Genomic DNA, 22,047 nt, shown 5'->3' on the forward strand with positions numbered 1-22,047 from the left:
AGTGTTTTTTTTTAAGTTGCCACCCAGTTTTAGTTTAATAATTTAGTTTAATTCCTGAAATAAATCATATAAGAATCATCAGGTGTTTCTGTATCTAATACAGAGATGATCAGAGTCAAAGTAAGCAAGCAGGCATTTCTTTGCAAAAGAATAAAGCGTCAGTATATAGCGTTATTTTCAGTGTTTATCTTGTTATAAATTAACATTTAAGAAATTGTATATAAAGCTTAGTTTTTATTAATTACAGTAACAATCACAAATGATATGTCATTTGTCTGTTTTTTTTTCCCATGACTGCTTTGACATGCTAATTCTCCAAATTAAATAAAATATGACATAATTTTTATATTGTTAAGCTAAATCGCCCAGACCATTTAAATCTAAAGAAAACACTGTGTCCTCTCTGAAACATTATTGAATGATGATCGATACAAGACACCTAAAAGCAAAATGGTAAATTTTGTGGTAAATTTTAGTAACAAATGTATTACTGTTTAAAATTTACAAGGCATTCAGACAGTAATAAAGTAGATCTAGAAATTTGGCAAATCTGTAATCTTTACTTTTACTGTTTCAGTAAGTGTACTTTAATAAGCAGTAAAATAATTGTATGCAATCATGTTAAAAGAGGTACAGATGAAATGTGTAAGGGTTAGATTGTATATACAGTTGCTGGTTTGTGATGGCAAAACTCAAAATGATCCTGCTTAAGGCCTCCAGATTTACAAAGCCGGCCCTGTATACACGCATTCGTATAAAGTATAACAGTTCTTCAGTGATGAATTGGGTTACTGTAGCTTTAAGACGTGAGAGAGAGATTGCTCTGTTCACGTGCACTGATGACAGACAGCTGTGTGTGTGTGTGTGTGTGTGTGCGCGGCGGTGTAACGTTACGCAGACAGGAGCGGCTGTGAGGAAAATTAAAGTTTAAACTATCAAAACTTTTATTTAAGAAAATTCACATATCTCTGTAAACGTAAAGAAAGAAAACCAAATCTGCACTTCGCACATGAGCAACAGGTTATAAAAATGCTCACACTGCGTAAAAATGCTCTCTAACTGCAGCCGCATTCAGAAGCCCTATGATGACAAAAGTAAACAGAAAGATCGGTTCATGAGATCGGCAGATTTATCGAGTACCAATCGAGTCATTTAATGCCGTTATCAGCCGATACTAATCGATCAGAGCAGACCTACCAACAATACAATTATTAAAAAGATAAATGTCTCCTTATATTTCCATTTAAAATTGAGTAGTTGTTATTTTCTCTGTCATTTTATGAATGAAATGTAAGTGTAATTGCATTTGCAATAATCCAAATAGTTAATGGTTTATCATTTTAAAGTCAATGTTAGTTTTTGTGTCATTCACCGCTACAGCCGTCACCTTATCCCACTGTGTGTCACGTCCCACACTTCAGTCCAAGAAAATCAATCTCCTCCTATCTGACCGTTGACAATATAGGGGCGGTTTCCCGGACAGGGATTATAGACTAAAATAAATGTTAGAGTTGTCCAAACTGAAAACAACTTGCACTGACATATCTTAAAATACATCAGTGCCCTTTGTTTTGCCTCAAAATGTATTTTTATGTTTGTTAAAACTTGTTATATTTCCTAATTAAACTAAGGCCTAGTCCTGGCTTAAACTCATAACACCAGAGCTTTGGTTTGTCTTCTTTATAGACTTCTTTCAGCTTTTTTGGGGTTAGGAAGAACCAATAAATATAATAACCAAATATTTTTCTTTGAACATGAAGCAGTGTATTTGTCCATGTTAGTGTACAAGAAGTTCTAGTTACACAGAATGGTGCAAACAACAAAAAGTCCCAGACTTTAATAGGAGATCTTTCCCATTCTTATTGACAATATGATGGTGATTATTTCTGTGTGAATGTGTTCTTGATAAACTTCAGTTTAGTATTTTGTGTGTCGTTCTTACGTTCAGGTCTTCACAGATGTGGATTTGGTCTTACTCTTTCACTTTTCATATCTCTTTTCCTTTGTAAACACGTTTGCACTGCTTGTACACAACCCAGCTACAGATGCTTTAGTTATACAAATGTAAAGTTTTTATTATGTGACAGAGATTGTGAGTCTACAGAAGACCCTGACAGACACAGATCATTTATTCATTTCATTTGCACTGAAGATTTTCTCACATATTCTTTTATTATGAATATTTATAAACTGTTGTATTATGATGAATGAATAAATATCTGTGACTTTAATGAGCCTGTTTGTGTGTGCAGGACGACAGCTCAATGTTCTTTCAGTTCGGCCCGTCCATCGAGCAGCAGGCGTCCGTAATGCTCAACATCATGGAGGAATATGATTGGTACATCTTCTCCATAGTTACCACTTATTACCCTGGTTACCAGGACTTTGTTACCAAGGTAACACACACACACACACACACACTGATAGTGTTTCTATATGCAAAGTATGCAAACAGAGTTTTAAAGAGGACATCAGATAAAATGTTAATTTTTTTTTAGCTTTTTGCATTTGAGGTTTCTTCATATTTGCAGCTGGTTTCTATGTAGAAAGCTTTTGTAGTTATTTCACAAAGATCACCTTCACGTCCAAATCCTGCACAGAGTCGTCTTATATGACTCTAGATTGTTTGACGGATAGCTAATGAAGGTAGATTCTGGTTGTGTGCTTCTTTTAAGACCAACATCTAAGTTACTGGCATATAGTAGTGGTGTTTAAAGTACAAGTTATAATCTTGCGTAGGTTATCTGTAGCCTGTGCTTGGCCTGAGCACGTCCGATCTATGTGGAGCTCGAGTGCTGTGATTTGTTGCTGTGTATACACAAGCTTCAGTATATGAATATAGATTTAATGGTGTGATACATAAATCATCTTCATGTGGTTTGAGCAGCAGTAAAGGTTACATGTACAGAGAGATGTGTTGTTTTTTTCCTCTGACCTGCAGATCCGCAGCACCATCGAGAACAGTTTTGTGGGCTGGGAGTTGGAGGAGGTTCTGCTGTTGGACATGTCTGTAGATGATGGAGACGCAAAGATTCAGAATCAGCTGAAGAAACTTCAGAGTCCCGTCATTCTTCTCTACTCCACCAAAGAAGAGGCCAACATTATCTTTGAAGTGGCGCATTCGGTCGGCCTCACGGGCTACGGATATACCTGGATCGTACCGTCTCTGGTGGCAGGCGACGCCGATCATATACCGCCCGAGTTTCCCACAGGTAACCTCACGCCAGTCCAGACTTCACGTTAAAACACATGGACACAAGCGTGTTTGACAGCGTTCGGCCTTTGCCGTCGCCTTATCCGTGCACGTCATGTCAGATCCATGCGCTCTGTCGTACGGACGTGTGCTCCGATTCCTCTTCGTTACGAATGCATCCGATCTCAGTTGTGTGTCTACAGCTGATCCCGTCGTTTCTCCTCTGCAGGTATGATTTCTGTGTCTTATGACGAGTGGGATTATGGTCTGGAGGCGCGGGTGAGAGACGGCGTGGCTGTAATCGCGTCGGCGACCTCCACCATGATGATGGACAGAGGTCCACACACGCTGCTGAAGTCCGAGTGTCACGGCGCTCCGGACAAGAAGAGCCCAATATCAGGCAACCCCAACGAAGTGCTCAGGTAAGAGACGCGCTCGCGGTAATTACATTTTTTTATTCAATAAAAAGAATTATGAATATGTTTTTATTAATGAGATATTTCATTCAAATCATGTGCGAGACACTGATTCTCAATGTCAGAAACAGAGAGAGAAAAAGATAGAAAATAGGACACTCGCTCGCTCATGATGATGGTTTCCATGGCAACACAGAGGATGAGTTTGGAAGTCGCAGCGGTTGTGGCTGCCATAACAACATGTTACATATGTCAGAAAAACACCCTCGACAGTGAGGTGATGAAAACATCAATAAACACAGATGGATGAATAAGACAGATAGACAGATTACTCAGACAGACAGACAGACAGACAGATCATTGAGACAGACGCATGATCAGACTGATGACAGATGTGTTGTTATTGATGATGAATGATCAGAGATCTTCTGATGCTATCATCTGTGTGTTTCACAGGTATCTGATGAACGTCACGTTTGAAGGACGAAATCTGTCGTTCAGTGAGGACGGATATCAGATGCATCCTAAACTCGTCATCATACTGCTGGATAAAGAGCGGCAGTGGGATCGAGTAAGTCAGGGGGTGACTTTTGTCTCTTAAGAAAAGTGACGTGTCTTTATCACATTATACTCTAACTGTTCATAAGATCATTTCAGCTGAACAGAGATAGTCTCTAAATGATGAAGAAAGACTCAAAATGAAATGTCACGGATGAATATTCCCATAAATTAAAGACGGGAGTGAAAATGAATATTTCCACCTGAGATTTAGAGCCAAATTATAAACCAAAGACAGTTTATTGAAATGAAGGAGTTTATTTTGTCAGTTTCATGGAATATTTTGTTAAGATAAAACTGTTGAAAACTGTGCGTGTTTTAGTTCACGTCATCACGTCAGCTTTGACTGTAAGATGGCATTGGCTGGCCTGTGTCTTGTAATGTTTGCGTCATGTTAGTTCAGCTGTATTTTCTGAATGCGATATAAATTTGCAAACTCATTCACTAAGCATGTGTACGCATGAATTTGCGTCCGGACGTTTTCACGAACAAATCATGATTCAATAAAAACTTTCATATCAAAATATCTTCTAAATGTATGAAAAAATTCAAGAACAACAAATACCACACATACGCAATAATCACGTACGCTGTGATAAAATCTAGTCTATAAATATAATGTATATAATAATGTTGATGTATTGTAATGTTGTAAATGTAATGAGAAGTCTGAACGTCAATCACTTGTTTTATTTTGGATACAGATGTCCATCTTTGTCATATTAACTAAATGTCTTTGTATTCACATCCAATACTTTAATGTTACTCTTGTGAACACACAGCACTCCAGGCTTTCTCCAGCGACAGCAAAACCTCAATCAAAAATCCAAATAAAAACTGAATATAGCGGTAATAAATATCATCATGAGTTTCTTTTCTAGCACTTTTGTTTCGGTGACAAACTGCTCTAAAATGTTCTGTGGAGCAGCGCTGTGCTGTGGAAAGCTTTTATATGGAGCTGGTTTGGGTTTGTTTTATGCAAATTACCAACCTCGTACACACAGCGCTCAAGTAGAACGCCGCTCAAGTTATCTAACGTAAGAAGTGTGCGTATAAATATGAAAAACATACACAATTATTAGTGAATGAGACCTAATGTGTTTTAAAAAGTGCTCTGAGCACTGCAAAAAATGACTGTTTTTACTTAGTATTTTTATCTTTTTTCAGTAGAAATATCTACAAATTTCTTAAATTAAGATGTATTTTCTTGATGAGCAAAATGACCTAGGAAAATAAGTCTAGTTTTTAGAAAAAAAATATAAAACTTAAGCGAATTTGTGCTTAAAATAAGTGGTGGAATAAGAAAAAAATTCTTGAATTAAGTGTTTATAAAAAAGTAAACTTATTTCAAGAAAAAGATTTGTTTGGTTGTATTAAGCACAAATTTCCTTAAAGTTTATATTTTTTGTCTAAAAACTAGACTTATTTATTTTGCTCATCAAGAAAATACATCTTAATTTAAGAATGTTTTAGATATGTCTACTGAAAACAACAGAAAAATACTAAGTAAGAAAGTCATTTTTTGCAGTGAGGGCTGCTGACCAAACCAGTGACTTCTCTTCCGAAGGGCTCAAATTCAAAATATGTGTTTGGTGTATCATGTGTGTTGCTCGTGTTTTCATAATATGTGTTTGGTGTATCATGTGAACCATGTGCATCATGTGTTTTGTCAAAATAAGTGACTGCTGCACACGAGTCAAAACCGTTTATGATAAAAGAGACGTTTACAAAATACACGTAAGACTCTCCCTTAAAACTAAACTCTGATTACACATGAGATTATGTGAGTATCTGGCAAACACGAGCGTCTCTTTTATAATAAACCCTTTAGACGTGTCTGCAGCAGGCACTTATTTTGACAAAACACGTGATGCACATAAGATCACTCGACACACAGAACACATGTTTTGAAATGATGAACCACACACATGACGGACTGCATACTGTATGTTGTGATGAACTTTGCACCGTGCACCCTCGAATAAAAAAGTCACCGGCCACCACTGGACCAAACGCTGATATGTGATGAGTTTGGAGTGAAAGCGTGTTTGTTAAAGGAGCAGAATCTAAAAGGATATTAAAATAACTTCAATACTTGAATTGCTGGCAGGACAACTTTGGATCAAAAACAAAAAGTGTCACCATTAGCATATAATGCAATAAAGATGGCTGAAGTCAACAGATTTTACTAATCTAGATCTAACAATCTCAGGGTCGTTTTAACCTCCATCTACAAAATAATGGATATTACTTGTAAATATTGAATATATATTCATATTCTGACTTGTGAAGTTGATCTCTATCTCCAGATAAATAATGATCCTCTGAGAGCTGTGCTGGAGTTAATACTGAATATCTTATACGTGTCTGGTTTATACATTTACATGATGCTTTTATTTGTGTTCAGCACCTAAGAACATTTTCTGATCTTTTTTAATTCAGTAACAATTATTTTGTATTCAATTGAATGTTTTGTGTTTGTTTGTTAGATGTAAACTGGGTTTTGACTTCACCTTAATAAGTGTGATAATGAGGCCTCTCTGTGGCTGTCCCGTTAATGGTTGTTTGTGTACACGTGACGTGTGTTTGTGTGCAGGTGGGTAAGTGGGAAAACGGCTCTCTGTCGATGAAGTATCACGTGTGGCCGCGGTTTGAGCTTTACTCCGGGGCGGAGAGCAGAGATGATGATCATCTATCTATCGTCACACTGGAGGAGGCACCGTTTGTCATCGTAGAGGATGTGGATCCACTCAGCGGAACATGCATGAGGAACACGGTTCCCTGCAGAAAACAACTCAAAACTCTTAATAACACACACACACACACACACACACACACACACACACACACACACAATTATACAGCAGTGGCTTGGTTTTGGTGACCAAGCGCACACTTACAATTATATGACACATCACGTGGTGTTTTTACAGTTAGGGGTCGGCAAGTACGTTTGGCTTCGGACCAAAAATGTTTTTGTCACAACATTAATGGAGGTTGGTTGGGAAATTTCCATTATCTTCTTCAAATGACTTTATATTTTAAATAATTCTCTTTTTTATTGTTGCTGAATTATTTGTATTGTGGGCTGTTTATATTTAACACAACAACATCACAGGTTTGTATAAAAGTTGTATGTATTACTTCTAGACTTAGATTTATATAACATTTACTAAGTAGCCTTTTCCAGAAATGAACAGTTCACCTTCCATGTTTCCTTATAAACATCTTCATGTAAATGCATTTATTGATATTTCAGTTGCATCAATATCAATTTCACGAACATGATCTCTGTCTCCGCTGACGTTTCTGGTGAAGTGGACTTTGAGATTGGTGAAGTGTCTGAAGCTCTTTATTCACTCCTCTCCTCACTGCAGCCGTCTGCTCTCCTCTAAATTTTAGGCAAACAGATCTGTTTCAGAACCAGCCGGCGATATAAAAATAATCCGGTTGCTGGTTGGGGCCAGATAGTGTTTTATTGCAAGCTTTTGGCCCGCGGGACGACTGTTGAATGTGAACGCACGCACAGATTCCAGAAAATAACTTGTCTTGTGAATGAACCAAAATCAAACGATCCCCAGAAAAATCTTAGACACATTTTCTGTCATTTGTGTGTGAAAAATCCTTCAAAAGCTGAAAAATATTATATCATTTATTAGACATTTCTCTCTGTCTGTCTGTCTGTCAGTAATAACACAGGAGAGCCTGCTGTTTATATCAAGCGCTGTTGTAAAGGTTTCTGCATTGATATTCTGAAGAAGATTGCCAAGTCTGTGAAGTTCACCTATGACCTTTACCTCGTCACCAACGGGAAACACGGCAAGAAGATCAACGGCACGTGGAACGGGATGGTCGGAGAGGTGCGAGACACACATGTCACATCAAATACAAATGACAAATATAAACTTCTACTGAAGTCTTACAAAAACACATCCAGCAGATATTTTAACCCCAAATCAGTTATTGTAAAACAGATCGAGATTGTTTAAGTCTTTCATTATAGACGTGGACACCAGAGATTGTTTTGCACATGCACACTTCACGCCATAAGCTTTATTTTATTATTAAATTAAATGATTTTATTAAACAAGAAGCTGTACTTTAATGCACGTTTCAAACAAAACTAATAAAGTGGTCAAAAACTGTGAGCCTCCAACTTTCCCAAAATCCAAACATTTTCTTCGTGTAGATATGTACCAGATGCTTTTATGCTACAGAGGGATTTATCATCATAGGAAAGCAATAACATGAGAAGTTTCCTCCATCATTAGAGACTTCACAACACTTCAGTCCATGAAGAGCAGACACATTTATTTTGAGAGGTGCAGGCTACACACAGACTATACACCCCTAATAGTGCACTTATTGCCACCAACTATTAGTACAGACTTCAAATGCTACACCAACACGTATCCTGATGAATATATCATTTAAGATCTCTCTGTCCACTTCTGTCACATGCAATTAAACACTCAGTTATGACATTCAAAACAGGGTTAGCAAGTAGTTCTGCTTTTAAAGACACTCGCTTGTTGTTGTTGATTAATCTGCACACTTGTGCCGTGTTGTAAACACAATATGACTCTGGTAGTCGTGCGATGGCTGTGATTGTCTCCTGTACTCGACCTGAGACCCGTATCACACTCCTACTCCAGCGATATTGCTTTAATATTTCATCCATTATCATTTAAGAGTGAAATATGTTTGTACAGTAGCTCTGTGTTTGAGTCTGCAGGTGGTGATGAAGAACGCGCACATGGCTGTCGGATCGTTGACTATCAACGAGGAAAGGTCAGAGGTCATCGATTTCTCCGTGCCCTTCATAGAGACGGGCATCAGTGTCATGGTTTCCCGTAGCAACGGCACGGTGTCGCCCTCAGCTTTCCTCGGTGAGCTGCTGTCCTGCTCTTTTCTGGACCTCTCGTGCATCTTCACTGACCGTACGTGTGATGTTTCTCTCTGTAGAGCCGTTCAGCGCTGACGTCTGGATCATGATGTTTGTCATGCTGCTGCTGGTTTCTGCCATCGCCGTCTTTGTGTTCGAGTACTTCAGTCCCGTGGGCTACAACTTCTGTCTCGCCGACGGCCGAGGTGACCGGACTAATCCGTCTGATCGGCGTGATGTACAGTAACGCTGACAGATACGAACACGTTTGATGTTCTGACAAACGGCTATCTCCAGAAAATCATTTGTGTTATCGAGAGGTCTGCACGTCCTGTAATGTTGTGATCGTGTGAGGACATCTCGGCACAGATGGCTTTCTGCTTCCTGTTCATCTTCAGCGCAAACAAACAACTGAAATCATTACAAAGATTTTTGCATTAAAATATCATAAAAACAATATTTGATACCAGAGAAATTAGCACTTTTAAGTTTGTTTCCACTTTTACTGCTGTAGAAGTCATCGTGTGTTTGACTTCTGTCTGCAGATGTAAATCAGGACTCATAAATCATTATGGATGACGTAAAGAAATAAAGTTTTATAACTGTAAGCACACCGAGTGGCAACAACTACTATTTACGCGTATTGATCAGTAGTTATCCTGACTAACTGTACATCAATGGAAAGCTTTCAGATAATGTAGAAATCTTATTTTCCAAAAATTGGCCACAAATGTCTTTACAGGAGCGCAGTTTCAAATCATATAAGAAGAATACAAAGTGATCTGCACTCATCCAAGACTAACTTTATAAAAATGTATTATGCAGAGGCTAAATATACCAAAATACACCTTAACCTTCATAGCGCCATTAATACGTAGAATCAACATATTGTGCCTTTAACGTGATGATAGTCAGAACAGAAAAATGACCCAAATGATGTTTGTATCCTCATTTCATGTTCTTTTTTAGAGTAAAAGTCTTTCACCATGTTTCTGTTTTGGTGGACACAAATGTTGAAATGTGAGTGGTAGTCTGATATTGATAATGAAAATAATTTTCTCTGTCCTCTCAGAGGCTGGAGGTCCATCGTTCACTATTGGAAAGGCCATCTGGTTGCTCTGGGGTTTAGTCTTTAACAACTCTGTACCTGTGCAAAACCCCAGAGGAACCACCAGCAAGATCATGGTCAGCGTTTGGGCCTTCTTTGCTGTGATTTTCCTGGCCAGCTATACGGCTAATCTGGCCGCGTTCATGATTCAGGAAGAGTATGTGGACCAGGTGTCGGGGCTCAGTGACAAAAAGGTATTTTCATAAAGATATTATCTTTAGTTTACAATACAAATTGTTTGGGATGTGGTTCGTATGTCTTGTGACTGCTACGTTATAAGGCACGTAAGAACCATTGAGATTCAGCATTATTGACACACCGCCATATGTGGATATAGCGCTCGTATCAGTTTGTTTACTTTTTAATTTTGCTAAATAAACTTGAATTAACAATATTTTTTTTCGTATCGTAAGACACCATATAGACATGGATTTATTAGGATTACTTTAATGACGGATGTTTGGAGAAGTTTTAAGCCCTGAGTGAAGAATAAACTCTTTAAGATTGTTTAGGTGAAAGACAATAATCAAGAGACACGAACCAAGACGTCCTCCTTCAATTTTTCTGTCCATTATGTTGTTACATTATGGGTTGGTTTTAGATTAATCCAGTAGAGCTGTAATCGGGCCTTAACAGTTAGGCCCAAAATGACCGAAGCCTGACAGAATTAGGCCCAAACCCGAAATTACATTTTGATTGACAGCTTTTTAAAAGCCTGAACCCGTTTACAGCCGACATTATTTAAATGTGCGCACGCACACAGCTTTTGTCAAGAATGAGTAATTTACACAGGTTTTAACATTATTTATTTATAAATAACTAGGCTACACGCCACTTGGAAGTTAAAACAAAGAAATAAAATAAGTAAACTGTAACATCGTAACATCTCACTCTAAATAGGTCAACATGCCAATAAAAATAATTATTTCTTAATGAATTAAATAAAGATAATACATTCTGAATTAAGATGGGTATTTGGCAATAATGAAATTAAGATAAAGGCTCTGCGGGATTTGCGTCGGCACTTCTCTCCATTAATGCCAACATTAGTCTATATCCTCTGTCTAAATTATGTATTTAAGACTCAATTAATATTTAGTTATACATTGAAAAACCTTTACTCACCAAGATTAGGCTACATGTTTTTGTTGAGGAAAATTATTAAATCCACTGTAAATGGATTCAGCACCGTCCTGCGCTTACTGAAGCCGAAGCGCAAGCCCGGCCCAAGTCCATGTAAAATGTTAGAAATGAAGCCAGAACCCATCGGGTCCCGTCAGGTTCAGGCAAAGATCTTCAACTCCATAATCCAGGACATTTAGGTAGGTTTTACAAATTAACCTAAAAAAAACTCACCCCATTATGTCTTTAAGATGACATCTGTTGTAAATTAATTAGGACTGTCAAAATGAATGTGTTAATAATGCATAAATGTAAATTAATTTTAACGACACTAATTTTATTAACAAGCGATAAACGCAAAGATGGGAAAATAGTTATTAAGAGAGATAAGACATGAAAATTATCTTCCTCGTGCTGATCTATAGCATGGACAGACATGCGACCCTGATATATAGTGATTTTAAGGTATGGATGCAGTGATTTTTTTATGCTTTTTGTGACTCTTTTACTAATCATAAACATATATTTGCATAAAGCATCCATATATGTTCATGCTCATGTAGATTATGTATTAAAAACATGAAAAGTGTTAGATTAAGGTAAATTAAGTTGCGATTAATCACAAGTTAACTCACAACTATCATGCGATTAATCTAGATTAAATATTTTAATTGATTGACAGCGCTCAAATGAATATATATATATATATATAGTCAGTTGTTTGATGCTTTTTTATTTCCCTCTGCTGTTTTCATGTTTGATTTCTCTTGAGTCGTTTCTCATCAGTCTGTTTACTTTAGTTTCAGAGACCCAACGATTTCTCACCTCCGTTTCGTTTCGGGACCGTACCAAACGGCAGCACTGAGCGAAACATCCGCAATAACTACAAAGAGATGCACTCGTACATGGTCAAATTTCACCAGCGCAACGTGGACGAGGCTTTGTACAGTCTGAAAACAGGGTGAGACGCAGCATTTTCTCCACAGACCTTCTGAGACACACACTGTTTATGAGGCAAAATCATTCATTATTTTATACATCATTTACATATTTTGTTATAAAATAAAAACTGTCAAATGTTAAAAAATGTTAATGTTTAAAAGATCTTTATTATAAGCTAATGTACTGCTCACATTTTTTGATTGTGAATGAAGAGAGATCTTCACCTTCTCCAACGTTCTGGCTCTGAATCTGTGGCGTCTTCTGTTTCCAATCATAGGAAGCTGGATGCGTTTATCTACGACGCCGCAGTGCTGAATTACATGGCGGGAAGAGACGAGGGCTGTAAGCTGGTCACTATCGGCTCTGGGAAAGTGTTTGCGTCTACCGGCTACGGCATCGCCATCCAGAAAGACTCTGGCTGGAAGAGACAGGTGGACCTGGCCATCCTACAGCTGTTTGGAGATCGTACGAGCGCGCACACACAACCGTGCACACATGATTTCATTTTATTAATTTCTATAACAAATGATTTTGCTTTTGATGTCATGATGTTAATTCTTTAGGTTAGTGGGAGTCATTTGTTTTCATTAGTTTTATGTGAATTTGGTTTGCTCTTTTATCAGCTTGTATATAAGTGCTGCTGATATCAGAAATTGTGTATTTCCTTTCCTAGCTTTCTTTAATTGTGTCTTAGCTCCTCCTGACTAGAAAGGAGGAAAGAATGCAGGGTCCTTGTTAGCCTCATATGTCCTCAGGGTCTCATTGTGATTCCTTAAGTTAGCCCATATGTTCTTTATGATGAAGGAATCTGATTGGTTTCCAGGTCACAGACAAGAAAAGCGAGGAAATGAGGATGCACAATTTAAGACAGTCTTAAGACAGCAAAGTTTTTAAAAAACTCCTTCCCAGCATCTAAAATCCCATGCTGATGATGATTATACAGAACAGCTACTTCTTGACAATTAAATTCACTTCACTCTTAATTGTATCTTGAGAAAAATCCCTGATGTCACAATCTTTGCCTTTCCAGCATCTTCCGTATATTTGATTTCTGTCCATCAATGACTGTGTGATGAGATCAATCTTTCTACACTGAAGGCAACTGAGAAACTTTTAAATGTATGGTGTTGCATTCTTGATCATCAGTGAATATCTGTATAGTTTCTAACGGTTGTGTATGAGTCTCTCAATTGTCCTTGATGTAAAAAGTTTGATCTAATCAAACAACCATTGATGTACAAAAGGTCAAATAAACAGAAAATACTAGAAAAGCAAAGTTTAATGACTCAGACTTGTGAAGAACTGTCACAAAACATAAGAGCTGTCATTGATTGTCCAGGTAAAATTGTGCGGTATTAAGAATTAGGTGGATGGTTATTTTGGTAAATGTAGTTATTGGTTTGTGTTGTGGACTTTATGTAAATATCTGTTATGTGAAATAAATTGGTCAGGGCAGATAAAAGCCAATCTTAATTTTCTGAATATCTCTTATTTTTCTTAAATTCAGCAATGAGTATTTAAACCTGCAACCGTATTTGTATGTGTGTGTGTTAGGTGACATGGAGGAGTTTGAGGCTCTCTGGCTCACCGGGATCTGCCACCACGAGAAGAATGAAGTGATGAGCAGCCAACTGGATGTGGACAACATGGCGGGTGTGTTCTACATGTTGGGAGCCGCCATGGCTCTGTCACTTATCACGTTCATCGCAGAGCACGCCTTCTACTGGCACCTGCGCTTCTGCTTCATGGGTGTGTTTTCTGGGAAACCGGGTTTCACCTTTGCCATCAGCAGGGTAAGGCTGTACCTTAAACATAAACATATGTCAAATCTCCTAAAAGCTTCCAGGTTGAACTGAAACATCTCTTTTCCTCTCTCTCTCTCTCTCAGGAGATTTACAGCTGTATTCACGGAGTTGAAATCGAAGAGAAGAGTTCGTCAATGCTGGATTCCCCCTCCACCACCATGAACAACACACACTCAAACATTCTACGTCTGCTGCGCACCGCCAAAAACATGGCATCTCTTTCAGGGGTCAACGGCTCCCCACACAGTGCCCTCGACTTCATCCGAAGAGAGTCTTCTGTCTATGACATCAGCGAGCACCGCCGCAGTCTGGCTGGACATTCGGACTGCAAGACCCCGTACCTGCCTGAGGACAACATGTTTAGCGACTACATCAGTGAGGTGGAGCGCACCTTTGGCAACCTGCACCTGAAGGACAGTAACCTCTACCAGGACCACTACTTGCACCACCATGGAGGCTCTACCCTGGGGCTGATGGGACCGGTCCCCAACCGTCCTCAGAGCCTGGGATCCAGCAGTTCCCTGGAGGGCGGCATGTTTGACTGCGATAGCTTAGCCGGGGGCGTGGCCCCCATCTTCACCACACAGCCACGTTCTGCCCTTACACACAGGAACATGAGCAAGTTTGATCTGCTGCAGAGTCAGACTCCTCCGTCTGGGCAGGGCTTGAATCAAGGCCTGGCCGACCTGTACGGGAAGTTCTCGTTCAAAGGCGGAGCTTCCGGATCGGGATACATTCCGGGCCATGACCGGTACCGCAGCGGAGCCGACGACGGAAACATCCGCTCTGACGTTTCGGACATTTCCACTCATACGGTAACCTACGGCAATCTAGAGGGCAATGCTAAAAAACGGAAGCAGTACAGAGACAGTCTTAAGAAACGACCCGCGTCTGCCAAGTCTCGACGCGAGCTAGATGAGATTGAGTTGGGCTATCGTCGTCGTCAGCGTCACGGCCACCATCGTCACCACGGACACCGCTCTGCCTCTCCTCCATCTGATCGCAAGAGAGTTGGCGGAGTAAACTCGACTTCGTATCTGTTACAGGACAAGGAAAGTCTGAGGGATTTCTACCTGGACCAGTTTCGGCCCAAAGAAGGCATCCCACAGTGGGAGCATGTGGACCTTACGGATGGTCCCACTGGGGGTGGAGGGAACTGCACCAGTTTGGTGTCTGTGGAAGACTTCCTGAAAAGCAAACCCAAGAAGCTGGACAGCAAGAGTGGGAGCAGCGAGTGGGAATGTCGTAGCTGTCGTTCCGGCAGCGCAGGCAACAAGCAGGCCCCCCTACATGGGGTTGGGACCGGCTACGTCAGTAGTGGCAGTAATTGTGTCGCGTCAGGGGGCGGAGGAGGGCCTGGGAGCAGTCGTCCCACTTCGGCCACCTGTATGAGGTGTGAAGGTTGCAAAAAATCTGGCAACCTCTACGACATCAGTGAGGACAGTAACCACTTACTGGAGCACCCGGCTGGCAGTAGGGGCCAGACTTCAGCGCAGCGTCGCAGGGCATTCGGCGGAAAACCCCTACGGCGGCAGCATTCTTACGACACTTTTGTCGACCTTCAGAGAGAGGAGGAAGGGGGCGTGGCTGGGGTGCTAGAGTTCGGTGGAGCCGGAGGTGTGGGTGGAGCGCTGCCACCGCCACGCAGCATAAGCCTAAAGGAGAAGGAGCGCTACATGGACGCCTCCGGTCCCTTCGCACATATATTCGAACATCAAGGAGGCTCCGAGCACGATACAGACCTTGACCCGCTGTTTTACGGTGGCATCGAGAAGGCGAAGGGCGCGGGATCGCCATTCGGTTTGTTCGCATCTCACCGCTGCTCTGTTGGCGAGAAGGAACTGAGAGACGGTGGACTGATGGAAGGGCCAGCACACTCCTTATCCAAATCCCTCTATCCTGATCGAACTAACCACAACCCCTTCATCCCTACTTTTGGAGATGACCAGTGTCTGCTGCATGGTGCCAAATCATACTACATGAATAGACAGCAGCAAGGTGACATGCACTGCCCCACGGGCGTAACCTCTTTCCTGCCGGCATCAGCTGCTTCGGGAGTGATGTCGAACTTAGCCCCACACTTTCCTGCAGAGCTGTGCATTGGAAATCACCACACCAGCAAGCTGAGCCTCGGTCCACCTCGACCATTCAGCGGCAGCAACGGACATGTGTACGAAAAACTCTCCAGCATCGAGTCCGATGTGTGAAAAATAAGAGTGAGAGGACGTTCGGTGGCGAATTCGACAGCCAGACTTGTGCAGAACACACAGAACTTGAGAGAACTGAAAATGTCATTTCCTGTGAAGTACGTGTTTACACCAGAGCGATCATCTTCATGAGCTGGTGAGAACAAGAGCGTGTCCATCTGCTGAATGTGTTTGAGGAGAAGTGCAGAAGAGCAGATGGCCTGTTTCACCTCCATTCCTCTCTCCATCACCGCTCTTCTCAAACCAAAACAGGCCAATCTTGTGTTCTTCTCTGTTGCAAGAAGCAGCAATGGCAAAAGTTTAAAGAATACTTACTGATATTATAAACAGGGTAATCACTGTACCTCAGAGACGTTGTGAAGACTGAATCTGCATTTGTCTTCTGGTTCCCGAGGTCCCGCCGTTTCCTTACGGTTTCATTGCCGTGCAGATACTGAGAGACGAGGTGAGCGGTAGGGACATCTGAATGTGATGATCGCGGTCCAGCCTCTACATCAACCTCATGTATCCTTGGCAACAGCGTCTCCCATGCTGTTCACTGCCATGCATTAGCGAGCCTTTCGGGTCCGGGGGGCGTCTGCTGAGTTTTCTGATGCCATTTATATTCAAGTCTCTACTGCCGTGATATTTCATGTCAAATGCGACCGCAGATACCTTTACTTATCTTGCGATTCTTTAAGACTTGAAGGATTAAATGATAGAGTAAGGTCAGTATTAATGACTCTTTGTTTTCGCCTGTAAATACATCTCTCTTTTATTAACCGACAAGGTCAACCTTTAATATAGATTTTTCAAGTATTTAACAAATAACCACAATAAAGATAAAAACAGAACAAAAGAAATAAAAATATGCAAAGTATAGTTAAGCATTACTACTGATGATGAGTCATATTTTAAATGATAGTTTACTGTTTATTACTTTATCCTGATGGTTTACTGCCTCCTAACCAGCTTTATTTAAGAGTTATTGCTTTGATTAGAATGTAACCGAGCTACACAGTGCTTTTGTGTTTAGTTTGCTGAAAAATCCTTGCTCAGTTTCTTTAAAATTGTCTTCAGTGTTTGGCAATCCATAGAGAAGGTTTACTTACACACACACACCTCAATGTCTGTACCACAATATTAAAGGGCATAAAATCATTTACTGTATTATTAGTTATTACTGCTAAGTAAACTCCACACAAACAGCACAGATCTTCAGTTTAATTGTGTTTCAGGATATAAAGCAGAGAAGGATGAGTCTTTCCAAAAAGGGAATGACTTGAAAGTAACGTTTCGTAAGTTGTTGGAGTGTCATTTGTGTGTTTAAATGTAAGAAAGTTGTTTCAGGTCGACTGTACAGAAACGTCTTTGCTCCACAGTTTTACTGTTAAGGTTTTTCTTGTATGTTGAAGCTGATGGTGTAATCGCGCGGTGATGTATGTTTAAGGTCTTCTCATAACGCTAGACTTTTCTCTATATACATATATAGTTTGAACATAAGCACACACACACAAACACACTTTGCTATAATCCCCATGTGCTATAGCTTAAACTCTTTATGCTTGAAAATCACACTTTTCTTCTGTTTATAGAAAAATAAGCCTATTACACCTAGATGTAGTTATCATTTATTTCTAATGTATTTGCAATACAGTATACAAAACTTTTAGCATTCTGTTAACTAGTATATTCTCATTCTTCTAAGATAAGTATAGCTGGTTTAAAGTACTATTATACAGGTAAGAATCGCCCTGTTGTTGTTATACACATTGCTAGTCACAAAGGTACTAAATCCATTTTTTTCTTGACAGTATTGATGAAATGGTAATAAATGAGTGTGTGTGCGTGCGCGAGCGAGCGAGACTGTGACTTCTACATTACATACTCTCGTTGCTGTGGTATTACTATGGTGTTGCCATGGTAACTGCAGTATAATAGGATCCAGGCTGAATAAGTGAATTGTTTCACTACGAATAAGAAATTCATCCACTTTGATACGTTACCAAAATTTTTACATCTGGAAATATGATACTTGTACAGATTGTGTATATAATGGATCAAGGTCTTTTGTATGACAATATGAACTCAAACCTCAATGATACTTTAACATTGAGAGGATCTTTTCATGATGATGTGTGAGGGTGATGATGGCACATGCTCAGAATTCTTTTACATACTGAATAAAGTCAACCAAAAGAAGAACAACTCTTTGTATGTTTTTGTATTCTGTACTGCTACACAATCACCAGCAGTGTGTGTACTACTGTAATGCATCAGATCAACTTAACTACATTTGTAACATACGTGACTTCTCTATCAACTGTACTGTAAGCAGGGCTTATGAGGAGAAGAGTTCCAGTTTAAAATGTTGACCATTTCCATGTATTAGACAGAGATATATTGGGGTTTTCTGCTAGAGTTATCATCAGTATGCACCAAATACCCAGAAGACTTTTACTGCTTCTCTTTATTGCTAAAACACTAAACTCATTATCTTTCTCTGAGCTAAATTCCCAGTGGTCTAAACACCTTCACTCTTTTAGCCAAAAACTTAAAGGTGCCGTATGTAAAACTCTATTTATGTAGATGAATAATAAGAGTTGTGTACATGTTAATGACACATCATGAGACTCCAACACGATTGTTTTTATCCTTCTTATGTAAACCTCAAAAGAGCACCAATCTCAACATAACACCAACTGTGACGTTACAGTCGAGATCTGCACCCTCAACATTAAATTACACATTAAATTAATTACAATGTTGTTACAATGATAAAAATAAAGTTGTGACTGCTGAGTTAGTGTTATATGCTAGTTAATGCTGTATGCTATTTAATGCTATAAGCTAGTTAATGTTATATGCTAACATTTAGGCTGAAGTTATTTTCCATAGTGAAAAAAACACAAACTTTCCACTCAGAAACGTCCATTAACAATCTCCAAACAATTGATTATTCCTCAAAATCGTCATCTAATAGAGACTCAAACATAAGATCTGTTTACACACACACAGAGCTACTGAAGAAGAAACAGCCAATCAGAGCAGAGCTCAACATTATTATTCATGACCCATTTCATTCTAAGGGTTGTAAATGGACATGTAAAACTGTTCCTGGATCACTTTAGTTCTTAATAAATTCACAAACCTTCCTTCAGAGAACAATTTAACAGATTATTACAATGCATTCTTTGGCACCTTTAACCAAGTTTAGGTATAGTTAGACACTACTTGCAAACACAGGTGCCGTTTCAAGACGTTAAACACAACTTCAACATAGAGTTATCATCAGGTAAACTCAACTACATTGTAATGATATTTTTACCAAGTGTAAACAATAAACACCAACAATAAATGGAAACAATCTGAGAGGAAGAGTTTGAAGAAGAGTATAAGTTGTCCTGTGGTGTGATAGGTCCTGTATGTGTGTGTGTGTGTGTGTGTGTGTGTGTTGAGGATTGTGGTGGTCAGAGCAGTTGAATCAGAATGAATTTATCAATGACTTTAGTTGCAGTTGTACATTTGTTGAGTCCTGTAACCGTTTTTTCATTTATGTTTTTTTTTTTTTTTTTTTTTTGATATTTGAGATTTTGCACTTGGACTGCTCACATTATAGTATTAAACTAATTTGTGATTACTAGAGATAATTAACAGATATTTGTAATGTGTGTTGTTTAATGAATTCTCTGCGTGTTTTCAATATTAACTAACTGTTTATCATCTGAAAGTCAGACGAGGTGGACGGTCTGTGAATGTAGTTTGATTTTTTTGAGAAAGTGGGCAATAGTTTCAAGAAAGCTATTGTGGAAATCTATAATAATCAGAAATTGTTTGTCATCCAAATGCATCAACTAAAGAATCCCAGAATGAATGTTTCCTAATGTTCACTTTTATTTTACTAGGCGGCGGAGATTTTAACAGACGTGAAACAAAACAAAACATGAATGATTTTCTGTTTGTTGTGAGATTGTCTTGAATGTTTTTGTGAAGTTTATGAGTCCATACCTGTATGAATGCAGCTTAAAGCATTCCTACCCCCCCCCCCCCAAACATCCAGCTAAGACCAGCATAAGCTGCTAGCTGGTTTCTATCTGGTTTAAGCTGGTCCTCACAGCTTGGCAAACCTAGTCAAGCTGGTAGGTCAGCTGGTCTTCCAGCCTGACCAGCTTAGTCCAGCAAGACCATCTTAAAAGTGACTAAAACACAGCTAGACTAGCTTACCAGTTTTAGCTGTTTTTTAGTAGGCGCCTACTGTTTCTGCAGTAACTATATAATACATGATCAATGTGAAGTCCATAAACAAGTACATTTACTCTATGACATCATAGAGTCTGCAGATAAACATAAACTACACCAATAACTATCTGTTTATCTCTCTTTCAATCTCTCTCATCCATCAACCGTCACACACTCACACACCGCTTCCCTCTTATTCAGTTTTCACTCACGTAAGAGAAAAAGGCTTATAAAATATTGAGAGAGAGAGAGAGAGAGAGAGAGAGAGCAACGGGAAGTTGTGTTTAAAGGCCAAACTATCTGCTCATAGTGTGCCAGTATGAGAGAGCTCTCGTGTGTGTGTGTGTGTGTGTGTGTGTGTGTGTTATGAAGCTCGCACACCTCCCCCTCTCGACACCCCCACAGTCCCACAATCCTTTGTGAAGGTCCTGCTCGCTCTTATTAACTGTCACCTAGCAACAGAGCGGATAATGATCTGAAGCTCCGCCCACTCGACTGACTCACTCCTCAAGTTTGTGTATGCACTCAACACTCGTTCACTAAAGGGTTCATATAGTGTGTGTGTGTGTGTGTGTGTGTGTGTGTGTGTGTGTGTGTGTGTGTGTGTGTGTGTAGACGTGTCAGTATTGTGATCTACTGTAGTGTGAGCGCTCAATGAATGAAGACTTGGCGGGGGTTTGCTGCGGTTACCAAGGCAACAGTGCGCTGCATCTCCGGCTTTCTCAGTGTAATTATTTGTGTTTCTCTTTTAGCTGAACGTACAGAAAACACGGAGAATTTCATCGGTTCAACTTTAAACGATCTCTGTCTGTGTGTTGTTCAGTTCTCTCTTTATGACTAAAACGCCAGTGCGATGTTTGGTGGAATTTATAGCGGATATTTGTAGGTCAAAAGCTCCATCATGACACGGCACTGACCTCTGCAGGACAAGCAAAGTATTGCAGAAACTATATTTTATATAAGAGTAGTTTTTCAGAAATGCTAAAATACTGAACCCCGTTATCTGAACCAAATTCGTTATCTGAACCAAATGTAAAAAAAATATTGCTGCCTTAAGTTTTTTTTTTTTGTTAAATCAACTCAGATTTACAAGTCATGTCAACTAACAATTATTTATCTTGACTAGAGATAAGTTGCAACAAAATGTATAAGTTATAACAACTCATCTCATGTCAAAATAGATAATTGTAAGTTGACATGACTTGTAAATCTGAGTTGATTCCAATTTAAGGTAGCAAAGATTTCTTTACAATGCAACACAAATTCACTCTTTTGGAAAACCCTTAAACGAGTTTAGGTAGTTACACAGTTTGCAAAACTCATGTAGGTACTCTTTTCACAAAACTATAAACACAAAATCCCAACTAAACACAGGCAGGCAAACGTTGAACACAACTAATGGAGTTATCATCGAGTATACACAACAACTTAAGTGTACACACTTTATTTTAATGTATTTTTTTACCAAATCGTATCATCAACAGCATTTGCAAAGTGTGTTGTTAATATACAATAATGTATTTTTCTATAACCACATGTTGTGTTTTTCATTTTATGATTTAGCATAGTGTCTAATGCAGTGGTTCTCAAACT

At 39.4% G+C, this 22,047-nt stretch overlaps 1 protein-coding gene across 7 annotated transcripts in view; it reads left to right on the plus strand.

The window, feature by feature from the left end:
* Positions 1 to 18,423, plus strand: part of grin2ba (glutamate receptor, ionotropic, N-methyl D-aspartate 2B, genome duplicate a) — a 50,720-nt gene extending 32,297 nt beyond the window's left edge. For all 7 annotated transcript variants that reach the window (XM_055195168.2, XM_055195169.2, XM_055195163.2 and 4 more), the window contains 13 exons: positions 2,253 to 2,396; positions 2,942 to 3,212; positions 3,423 to 3,615; positions 4,066 to 4,180; positions 6,764 to 6,972; positions 7,856 to 8,027; positions 8,903 to 9,056; positions 9,133 to 9,258; positions 10,125 to 10,354; positions 12,083 to 12,243; positions 12,502 to 12,689; positions 13,779 to 14,017; positions 14,113 to 18,423. In XM_055195168.2, coding sequence (XP_055051143.2) covers positions 2,253 to 2,396; positions 2,942 to 3,212; positions 3,423 to 3,615; positions 4,066 to 4,180; positions 6,764 to 6,972; positions 7,856 to 8,027; positions 8,903 to 9,056; positions 9,133 to 9,258; positions 10,125 to 10,354; positions 12,083 to 12,243; positions 12,502 to 12,689; positions 13,779 to 14,017; positions 14,113 to 16,236 — 4,326 coding nt within the window. In that variant the 3' untranslated portion in view covers positions 16,237 to 18,423. The remainder of the gene's footprint in view (positions 1 to 2,252; positions 2,397 to 2,941; positions 3,213 to 3,422; positions 3,616 to 4,065; positions 4,181 to 6,763; positions 6,973 to 7,855; positions 8,028 to 8,902; positions 9,057 to 9,132; positions 9,259 to 10,124; positions 10,355 to 12,082; positions 12,244 to 12,501; positions 12,690 to 13,778; positions 14,018 to 14,112) is intronic.
* The last annotated feature ends 3,624 nt before the right edge of the window (positions 18,424 to 22,047 follow it).

The sequence above is a fragment of the Misgurnus anguillicaudatus genome, chromosome 19 (assembly GCF_027580225.2).
Source record: "Misgurnus anguillicaudatus chromosome 19, ASM2758022v2, whole genome shotgun sequence".
Taxonomy (NCBI): domain Eukaryota; kingdom Metazoa; phylum Chordata; class Actinopteri; order Cypriniformes; family Cobitidae; genus Misgurnus; species Misgurnus anguillicaudatus.